This window comes from Amphiura filiformis, chromosome 12 (assembly GCF_039555335.1).
Source record: "Amphiura filiformis chromosome 12, Afil_fr2py, whole genome shotgun sequence".
NCBI lineage: Eukaryota > Metazoa > Echinodermata > Ophiuroidea > Amphilepidida > Amphiuridae > Amphiura > Amphiura filiformis.
Window position 1 is genome coordinate 47,107,168 of NC_092639.1, and position 11,464 is coordinate 47,118,631.

General features: G+C 36.1%; 1 protein-coding gene across 1 annotated transcript; it reads right to left on the reverse strand.

Annotated features, from left to right (window-relative positions):
- Positions 1-335: 335 nt before the first annotated feature.
- LOC140166857 (tolloid-like protein 2) lies at positions 336-8,363 on the reverse strand. The gene is made up of 8 exons (XM_072190346.1): positions 8,195-8,363; positions 7,330-7,443; positions 5,494-5,859; positions 4,381-4,494; positions 2,509-2,892; positions 2,070-2,189; positions 1,232-1,594; positions 336-382 (listed from the first exon to the last, which is right to left on the reverse strand). Exons 1-8 carry the CDS (start codon positions 8,361-8,363, stop codon positions 336-338), a joined length of 1,677 nt encoding a protein of 558 aa, XP_072046447.1.
- Positions 8,364-11,464: the final 3,101 nt, after the last annotated feature.

Genomic DNA, 11,464 nt, shown 5'->3' on the forward strand with positions numbered 1-11,464 from the left:
TTACCACAGCGGTGTTCGTCTGCATTGTTTATGACGCAGTCAGAAAAGCCATCACATTTTGCTTTGTATTTTACACAAAACCCGAAGGCGCAATGAAAGTCATTATATTCACAAGGATCTATGAAGCACAAGGTAAGACAATATATATATATACACAATACATCGCATATCAATAAGCACAAATTTGGGTCACAAAATGGCGAATGATCAAAGATTTCTGTAAAGCAGCGTACTGGGTGCCGTTAGTCTATCATGGTTCCATCTTCTCGATTTTGACTGGGACGTTCATTGTCAATGAATTGATTCAACAATTTCGCGTTCGTCTCTCTGAGCTATTACGGCATAAGCTTGCGTTTCAAATGTAGATCTTGTCTTCTATATTCTTCAGGTAATTGATTATGAAACATATATATCCGAACCTTCATGTACCAAACCTGGTTTGCTTAAAGCATTAACCATGACTCGTTATATAACTTAGAATCCTTGGGTAGTTCCCAAAGTGTTCCAATTAAACTAAGCAGCAAATGAAATCCCAGTTATCTCAAAAGACAATATTGCTAAGACAATATTGTTTAAGGTTGCGCCGCAGGCTTATAAAGAAACAATGTTGCTCCAAAAACAATAGCAAACAAGCTTAAACTATAAATTAGCCCCCGATAGAGGGCAGGGCCTGAAGAATGGGGGAAATTATGGGGTAAAGAGTAAAAAAAATGTAAAAGTAGACCTATGAAATGGGTGACGAGCTGTCCGTAAATATAACAGAATTTTCGTTATCAGTTCGTCATCCTTAAGGTTACTCTTGCTTTCTTGCGGCCTTGATGTTTTTGGTTGATACTGGGCCCCAGCATCAACACACAACAATGAGTAACCTTAAGGGTGACGGACTGTCTCTAAAACCTTAATGTTAAAACCTTGAGTAACCTTAATGTAACGACCTTGAAATGTAACTTCTAAAAATACTAGTTTTTATATTCTATAGTGTTATATTACCCAAAAAGAGGGCGCTATTACTGTACTAAAGTACGTGGTATTTTGACAATGGGATACATCGTGACCATACGTATGCTAGCATACAGCATACTCTTCCAAGCACGGTCTTCACCGTGACAATACACTACGTATTGTCACAGTGTTTTCCATGTACAATATGTGTGTATTGGGTCAATGTAGGTAGTCGGGTATACAATACATGTACGGATATTACGCGAGGACACAGATACAGATTCCTTACCCAGATTTTTAGACGATGCTTGAGCCAATTCAAACCGGTATCCATTCATATGTCCAGTATCGTCTGTTTCGAATGCAATCCACATTACAGACGCAGACGATGTTATTGTGCTCACTTTCACTTTTCCCGTAAGACTACCAATAGTTTCGCGCCCAAATTCGTCTCCATTCCCGAACGTAATGAAATCAAATCCTCTTTCGAGCTGGAATTCTTTGATATAAATTACAATCAAGTTGGGGTCGTCCGCCAAAATAGTCCATTTACACTCAAGGTTAGGATAGTAACTGGCGGGAAATCCAGGTGACGTCATGTTAAATTGTAATTCTGTTTGGTCGAGGTATATATTTTTGACGCCACATCGTCCTTCATATTTGGTAAAGAATAAAAACACCATGACTCTTTATTATCGATTCTTTTATCACCTCCAAGTAGTTATTGTATCAAGAACTTAATATTCAGGTTACATATCCCTTGAGTAATTTGTCATAACGGGTATTTCACCAACGAAAAAAGAATATTAAGTCCTTCAGCAATACTCTAGATTGAGCATGCCTCTAGCATGACACATGTAACCAACTGTCAACATTTACGAAGATACTAGGTAAGTCATTTGATGTTAATGCCTCCACACCTGCACGGTACCTGCCTGTATGACAAACTGACGCTTTTAACCATGTCAAGGACAGATATATAAATAACGTATTCGGGAACTAAACCTTTCAATAATAATGGATGAGAACTTACGGTACCACAGGTAACGTATTTGAAGATATTAAGCTAATTACGATGAGCTTCCTTAAAAATCATTTTTCATTTTTATCTTTCCGTATAAACCTACCACAATTCTGTTCGTCTCTATCGTCAGGACAAAGGGAGCGTCCGTCACACTTCTGAGTGGCAAATAAACACATTAAACCCAACTGTATAGGACAAACGAAGTCATCTTTGTCACACGTCCCTGGATAAAGTAAATTTAAAATATAATAAAGTTTTTAAACATCACATCTGCGTCTGTTGTACGCTTTGAGTAACAATTCAATCTTCTTCATAATATAATGATAAGGATGACGTTGGTAATAATGATGATAACTCCTAAATTAGGAGCATCAATAGAACCAGATACAACGACGACGACAACGACAACTACTACAGGAGGAATAAAAACATTACAACAAGATATGATTTGTTTAATGTGACATTTTTTTCATTTTGGATTAGTTGACAGTTCATCATGGTATGAATTGCCTCACAATATCAAAGAACTACTAATCACTTACCAGTAGTGTTTTTCAATGAAATATACAGCGCAAACCCAGTATTGCTAGTTAGACTCCACACGCTTGGATCCCATGCAATCTGAAACTGCATTTGAGTTATAACCAAAGCCCGCGGTGTTAATATGCCCGTGTAAAGATGATAAACACCATCAAAGTAACCATCATAGTCGAACATAATAATTGTCTCAACTGGTGCAATGAACAGCTTGTCGTAATCAACGCCTGTGTCCAGATGTATGAATTCTACAGCTACGATGCTATCCTTGGGTGCGGTCAACATCCACAGGCAATCTTGGGGTAACGGATACTGGTGAGGATATCTTGGAGACGTCAGATTGAAGGATGTAAGACTTCCAATGTCTAGATGTGCATCTCCACACAAATCTAGTACAATATTAGGGACAATAGGAAATTACAAGTATAACATATTTCGGGTAACCGGATGATAATCAAACATATTAGGTTAATTTGGTAAAGTCACACTAGTTCATGCAAAAGCATTGCAAATGGATCATATTGAAAGTTAAAGGCTCCCACAACGACCAGCGTTGACTGCTTGCATTTGCAATAACTTTGTGAACTAATGATGGTTATAGGCAAAATTGATTTTCGGCTAAAATTCTACGAATATGCGATTTTCACCGAAATTTCTCCTTATAAAAGGAAATAACTGTTTCAAGCTAACAAGTAAAAAGTCAATATCTCTTGGAATGATTTTACAAGAGCGAAATGAAAATCATGGATTTTTCTGTCCAAACCTATAAAGGGCCTCACCAACCTACACCCTTTATGGAGCTGGGGGTAAAGTTTTATCACTAAAATTAGCGCAAAGGATGGATCAACGATTAGCTTAAGGATACGATACACGATTTACTGACAAGTAACTCATTTCGGAATGCGATCATGAATTTTGAAGACAAAAAAGTTTCCACAGGCTTCGATGGGACTCGAACCAACGATTTCAAGCATCATTGATTATCAGTCCCGGTCTTTACCGCTCGGCCACGGAGGCAGATGATCAGAAGTGTGTAATAATAAAAGATAAATCTCATAATGCTATCTTTAGCCTTTTGTTTACATAAAAATGATGCATTTTGTAAAGATAGATTGGCCGTTTTATGCATAAATAGCACGAATGTTTGGAAAAGGCCTCAAACAAATAAGAAAGACACTGATACGATGATGAAATTGCATAAGTCGGGGAATATCTGCGTCGCAATGTTTTGTTTTGATTTTAGGAATTTGACCTTAAAATTTACGACGTTAAGACATTATCATTCGAAATCAACAAAAGATATTTCAGCAGTATATGGCCACATTCTTTCCCTAGAGTGTTTTGAACATGTATGTGAAATAGCTTCAACAATGGTTCGCTGCATAATGGTAAAAACAGCCTTGACCTGAAAAAGGGCGAGAGGTGCCATATTTACGGATTCAGGCTAAATTCAAAATTGGCATAAAACGTTTGGTTTTGATCGATTACAAAAATTCATTTTTGTCATTAGAAGAAATTGTGTCTGGCGTGAATTACACTACAATTTTTATTCCTAGGGCTCATTGATTTCTTCAAATATTTTTTTATAATGCTAGAGTGAATCCCCTGGCACTTTATAATTACGCACAAAAGATCGCCTCCCCTTAAGTCGTTTGGGCGTAAAGACGCACATTTTATTTATGACGGATGAAAAACCTTAGGGGGTGGTACAACCCCCTTCTAAGGTTAAGCATGTTAACCATTTACGCTAATTATTGTTCCAAAAACAATGTTGTAGACATTTTAGCAGTCGCCTACAGGTTGATCTATTTGCGCACAACCTTATATAGCCAAATGGAGGTAAACCATCGCTTCCAGATATCACCGTGATCACTTACCACATCCATTTTCATCTGACTTGTCGACACATTGAGGCTGACTATCGCATACAAGAGATTGTTCTAAACAACCATAACCAGTGTGACAGAGAAATTCATCTTCATTGCAGGACACTAGTAAACAAAAGTATTAGAATATAAATTGATTCTAAAATTGGATCCAAAAACATTTTCGGTGCATGTTTATAAATACATCTAGGAATTAATTGACACACTAACTTACGAAATACATCCGTTAACTCACTTCGCAAATTAAAACCAATGACATTATAATGAAAGACAAAGATAAAGAGAATTTATCGCGTCTGACGTCATCTGTCAATCAAACTCGAGCACGGTTTGTTTACAAGTGTCGTGATGATGACTTGCTGAACGCGGATTTATAACCGGGCGCCTTATTGTTAATTTTGCACCTTTCGACATGCAAACCATCTCAAAAGTTAGGTCTTTATAGTAGGAAACTTTCTTAACCGAAGGCACCATGTCCACAATGCCTAGAAAACCTGCTTTTTGCCTTGTAAAAGGACGTAATTTTTCGCCATTTGCTGCTATTCCCTTTCTCCGATCAGCACCAGATAGATCGGTCTTCCTTTTACGCGCTGATTAACCTGTGTAAACCAATCAAGGATCGTAATTGACAGTGACATCAGACGCGATAAATTATTTTTATCTCTGTCTTTAATTATAACTTGTGTCAACGATTAGCTTAAGTCGTTTGGGCGTAAAGACGCACATTTAGTTTATGATAGATGAAAAACCTTAGGGGGAGGGTTAGAAAAGTGTTAGAATATAAATTGATTCTGAAATTGGATTCAAAAACATTTTCGGTGAATGTTTATAGATACATCTAGGAATTAACTAATGATACACTAACTTACGAAATGCATCCGTTAACTCAATTCGCAAATTAAAACCAATGACAGTATCTTGTCAACGATTAGCTTAAGTCGTTTGGGCGTAAAGACGCACATTTAGTTTATGACAGATGAAAACCCTTAGGGGAGGGTTAGAAAAGTGTTAGAATATAAATTGATTTTAAAATTTGATTCAAAAACATTTTCGGTGAATGTTTATAGATACATCTAGGAATTATTTGATGACACACTAACTTACGAAATACATCCATCCACTCAATTCTCAAATTAAAACCAATGACATTAACTTGTCCGACCAAATTTGTTGTAAACCGTATCCAAACCTCGGAATCATTTACGGTAGCAATTCGAGGAGCAGCACTTCCACTCAGGCGAAATATCACTGCTGAATCCTGGATTTTATCTCCTATGCCAATAGTGAGTACATCGCCTTCAAAGTGAAGGCTTACGGTGAGAAAAGAAACCACTAGATACCCATTTGGTATCTCGTGCTTTACAAACCAAAAGCAATCAACACCATCCGGGTAATAGGATGGGTAAAATGGTGAGATGATTTCGATAACTTCGTCTTGTTGTATCGTAATTGTGGTGTTAGGACAATAGTCTGTAGGATAAACAGCATAGATATCACAAAATTAAGCATAATAAAGATGTTTGTTAACAGTATGCTTCGGCTATATTTATAAATACGTTTTTATAAATATGCACGTGACCATCTCCGCGCTGCCATAACAGCACGTAGACAGTCAGTCTCGAAGTGACCTTCTATATAGCGGGTGGTCTTCCCATACATTTGAATATAAATACATGAGACTATTGTGCAGCAATATTGTCTTTATTGTTCAACTTTGTGATTATTTTGTAAACGTTTCGGACACACTTTAATGTGCCTACCATCATGGAGCGTTCACCTCTGCAACTATGGTTCTTGTACCCCCGTAATTCTCCTAGCGAAGGATCTGATTATACACAGGATGATGATATCTTTCAAGTGGTTCTAATTACCATTCAAACATCAAACATCAAATATCCCGTAATCAGCGATCTTTAATTCTATAAACGTGGAGAGGATAATTCCAAGAAATATGCAAATTTGGTGTTTGCTAAGCAGTAAACTCTCAATTCAGCAGTAACGTTCACAGTTTTTCTATTACTAACGTAACCCTAGGAGTAAATCTGCTGCTTTGCGAACGGGAACTTGAAGATATCGATCAGTTATGACCCATTTTCTTAAACTATGATTAAAATTGGCAATAAAGCCGGTGAACGTTTAGCAATCTTTGCCTGTACATTGAATCTGCAGAGCGCCCCAAACGGTCTAAGCACAGACATTGAATCTGCAGAGCGCCCCAAACGGTCTAAGCACAGACAATGGATCATTCTAATAACGCACACTAATTTTCAGTGTTATCTGCTCCAGAACATCCTTCTTGATGATATCTTCTTTGGTGGCCCGATGTGCACATGTTTGTTCAATTTAAGGTAATATACCCAATTTTAAAACTAAACCATATTTGGGTAAATTATTTTGTTCAATAGATGGACTATCTAATTTTGCACATTATGACACCCATTGAATCAATGTGACCTCAAGGAGAAAAGTTACAAGCATTTGATTGGACGAAGGTCCAGTTTTAAAAGATTCCAACAAACGCAACAAAGAGATAACACAGGTGGTTTTTTTTCAGTCAAGCGTTATTTAAAGCAGTAAGTGTTTATTTAATTTTCTTCTTGCCTGCACTTTTCACAACTTTTTATTTTATTTTTCAGTTCTATTGTTTCAATTTCTTTCGGTTCTTTTGTTTAAGTTTCTTTGATCCAATCAATATCTTGTGTGGCCACCGTTTTTGTCCATAGCGGCTATGCATCGTAGTCGCATCCTCCCGATTAGGCGTGTATAGGCCAGTTTGTCACTTTTTTGTCACATTGGATTCAATGGGGTGGCATTATTAGATAGTGCAGGATTAGATAGTGCTATTGCAAAACTAAATTTACCTATATATGGTTTAGTTTTTAAATTACGATTTTTAAGAAGTGTAAGGATACTTTTAGGCGCAGTATATAAAATGCATACCACAGAACCACTCATCTGAGCCGTCGATGCATTCAAGTATTGCATTGCAAACAAGAGCTGGATCTAAGCAGCCATATCCATTGTGACAGAGTTGCTCTTCCGGATGACAGGAAACTGAAAAGCGAAGAAAACTCAACTTTTAACTCAGTCCAAACAATTGCATAAATCTAGTTTTGCTTGTGTGTATTGTGGGTAGGGGTAGAGGCATGGGGTTGGGGATAAAGATGTGCGCGAGTGTAGGTAGGGGTGCGTCTGTGGGGTTGATGTGGGTGGGTGGTTTTTTGGTTGTATCTGTATGTATGTCGGCGGGGGTATGCTAATGTTTCTGTCGTCTTTGCTTTTGTGTTTTGCATCTCATGAAAACATAAAAATCACAAATAAAGAACAGCATGAATCTTATTTACTAACCTTGATATTCTTTTCTTTCCATTTCTATTAAGAAGCCACGAAACTGTACCAGATCATTGGATGCAATCCGATCCACATCTTATTTACTAACCTTGATATTCTTTTCTTTCAATTTCTATTACGAAGCCACGAAATTGTACCAGATCATTGGATGCAATCCGATCCACATCTTATTTACTAACCTTGATATTCTTTTCTTTCAATTTCTATTAAGAGGCCACGAAACTGTACCAGATCATTGGATGCGAATCCGATCCACATCTTATTTACTAACCTTGATATTCTTTTCTTTCAATTTCTATTACGAAGCCACGAAACTGTACCAGATCATTGGACGCAATCCGATCCACATCTTATTTACTAACCTTGATATTCTTTTCTTTCAATTTCTATTAAGAGGCCACGAAACTGTACCAGATCATTGGATGCGAATCCGATCCACATCTTATTTACTAACCTTGATATTCTTTTCTTTCAATTTCTATTAAGAAGCCACGAAACTGTACCAGATCATTGGATGCAAATCCGATCCACATTTCCGTTGTGTTAAACAACGCTGTCTTCAGATAATCCCACAAAAAGAACTGCATTACGATATTTTCATTTATAACTAAGCCAAGTCCCATTGTGAGCCTATCCCACCACTCTGTTTCTAAGTCAAGTATGGTAACTACATAGGTCCCAGTAGTATCGGCACTAAAAGTCCAAGTACAGTCCGTTTTAACTCGGTACTTTTCTGGATAATGTGGCGACGACAGGTAGATTGGTCCAAAAGTGGTCAAGTTGGAAAATGCTGTTCCACATTGATCTATTTTCAATCAGAAAAGACAGGATCAGCTATTAGAAAATGGTATTTTGGAGGGGAGTTATGATGCAGGTCCATTGATACTCCCCGTTTACTAACCCTCCCGATTACAAACGGGTATCCTACTAGTATTCAATATTTGGCAATCCTGAGACTGTATACATGGTAGATATGGAGAATTATACTTACTACATGACCATTCATCTGAACCATCTAAGCACTGTTTTATGTCATCGCACACATATGATTTATCTATACACCCGACTCCTGACAGACAATAGAAATCTATATCATCGCAAACATCTATTAAGAAAAATAAAACATGCAAACCTTAGATTAGAGGAAAGTCACAAATATGTTTTTATATAAAATTGTTGAAGATTTTAGACCTGCTGAATCCAAACTAGGCATTGAGCAAGCGTTATTTTACCATAGGGTTATATTGGGGTCAAAAATTAAACATGCGCTTATTTCCCCCATTTACATACCAAATTATCCGTCTGGTTGTAAGGATCGCAAAAATATCTTTTCTGCACGTAGGACCTGTGGTTGTGGAGTTATTTGCCAAAAAGTGTCGAAGGTCAATTTTCAAGTTGTACAGGGGTCAAAGATTAAAGTTGCTCCGATTTTCATAAAACTTGCACCGAATTGTATGATTGGCTTCAGGCAGTCAGAAAAAGATAGGTTTCACTATCTGTAATGTATAGTTACTATAGGTGGTGTTTATCAGTAGAACTGATATTTTAACAGGCCAATTACCATTAGAACCTAGTATAATAGCCCTTAACTTTTTTTGCCACGTAACTATAAATCACAGATAGTGAAAATGATTGATATAATATTTGGGAGGTTTTCCATACATGTATATCGCATTCTATTTAAGATCATTCTATATTTTTCGAGATCAGTAAAATAATGCGCCTTAAATGACATTTTCTATCCTATAGTATTCTATCCTATGCTATGATTTATAGTATACCGGTGCGGTTGCATAAAACATCATGTACGATTACTTTAAATTCAGTAACATTTATTAAAATGTTAACCTTGAAACTCAATATTCTTAAATGTCGTTGTTGCTGTTTTTGTCAAATTAAGCAAGTAGACCAGGGAATTGTTTTGCATTTAATGAATATTGCGGAGAGGTTTATTTGAAATCCAATAAAATATTTACATGATGCATACATTCATTCCTTTATTCATTTCGAATTCACGATACATTGAAGTTTTACATGTTTGTCGAAGAATGTTTTAATGATCGGTACATTGCTTCCATATAGTGAAATAATAAAATCACTGGAGAACCATACAGTCTCTCTCTACTTATGTGATAATATTAAGCACTGTATAACATATCTTAAAGTGATAATATTAATCATTTTAGTGCAGTTATCAATAACGGCATGAATCTAAATATATGCACTGATCTCGTGAGTGAAAGACTGTCTGTGACTATAAAGCCTGTCTCTGTGCTCTAACGGACATATTTAAATATATGAATAATTATATTATAATATTTATCCTGTAATTTCCCTCATTCTTCAAGCCATACCCTCTTTATGGGCCTATTTATAGTTAACTCTAACTCGCCATTAAACATGTAGTTTGCTTTTGTAGTGACCTATTATAAATACTGTAAATTTCTTTAGCCATCGAGACTGATGCTATTAATAGTTTTTATATTCAATGGTGTTAAAATAGTTACTACGTAATTACTCTAAAATAAACCATATAGCAATAGAGGGCGTTATTACTCTACACTAAAGTGCTCAACATTAGCACTTTAAGACATGTTGTACAGTACTTAATTATCCCTTTAGTAGGTAGACAAGATTGGAACATCAGATACAGCAGCTGCACTTATCTACCTTAAAAAGGACCGTTTATTGATTATGCACAAATAACTTATAATTAATATTATATTTCACTACATCAGGATATCTCTCGAATCATCTTTATACGACTTGAAGGAATTCATGAATGAAAAATATAAACGTAATATTTGATAATAATAGTATAAAATGGTAAATAACCGTAATAGGATCAAGAAAATGAAATATGAAAAAATCCTGAACTTTTATTTGGTTTTCCAAACTGTTTTGAACAACATCAAATACCATGAACATGACGTTGTACACAAGAACGACGGCTTGGGAAGACCTTCATTATGCTGGCCTAATATAGATTTGTATAAGTTAAGATAATAGAATGATCAAAATATCAATTTTGAAAATTTATAAACCCTATCTTCTATATATGAAGAGCTTATTTCCAAACCGTGTTAAGTCCACAAACCCATGTTTCTGATTTACCTGTGCAATATTGCAATGGGAGGTATTATAATGTCAGTTGGATGCACCATTACAAAGCAAACAGCAGTGGATGGATGCACAGTAACAATACTGTGTGAGGCTTTGTTTCCCAAATGAGAACAATAGTCTGCATATTGTTATGTAGCATTGTTATGGTAAATAATTGGCTTGCTGATGGTACAACTCATTGTTGCTAATGTCAAAGTAATTTGTCAAAGCAATATCACACAAGTAAATGAGACACATGGGGTTGTGGACTTAACACGGTTTGGAAATAAGCTCTTCATATATATATATTACTATTTTCTCCATTGCAATAGACAGTGCGATTATGCGATGCTATATTGTGAATATTGAATATGCAGAGTGTACCTCAAAAAATGCTACAATTTAAAATAACAATTTCTTTTATTTGACTTTTCATTGGTAGTGTGTGGCACGATGCGGCCAAGTCACATTTTATTCTGTGTGATTTCGAGGTTTTGTTTTAAAGTAACAGTCAATTTAGTGCGGCATGTCAAAAGTATAGGGAAATGTGGTCCAATTAGGATTTTCGCTACTTTTCTACCACTAGTTTTCTACTATTAAATCACCATATGTTTAGATGTAG

Coding starts and splice junctions, on each gene's coding strand:
- LOC140166857 (XM_072190346.1), bottom strand. CDS start 8,363: ATGGGACTTGGCTTAGTTATAAATGAAAATATCGTAATGCAGTTCTTT. Junction 7,444..8,194: donor TGAAAGAAAAGAATATCAAG/GTTAGTAAATAA, acceptor TTCGCTTTTCAG/TTTCCTGTCATCCGGAAGAG. Junction 1,595..2,069: donor TAGAGACGAACAGAATTGTG/GTAGGTTTATAC, acceptor CCAAATATGAAG/GACGATGTGGCGTCAAAAAT.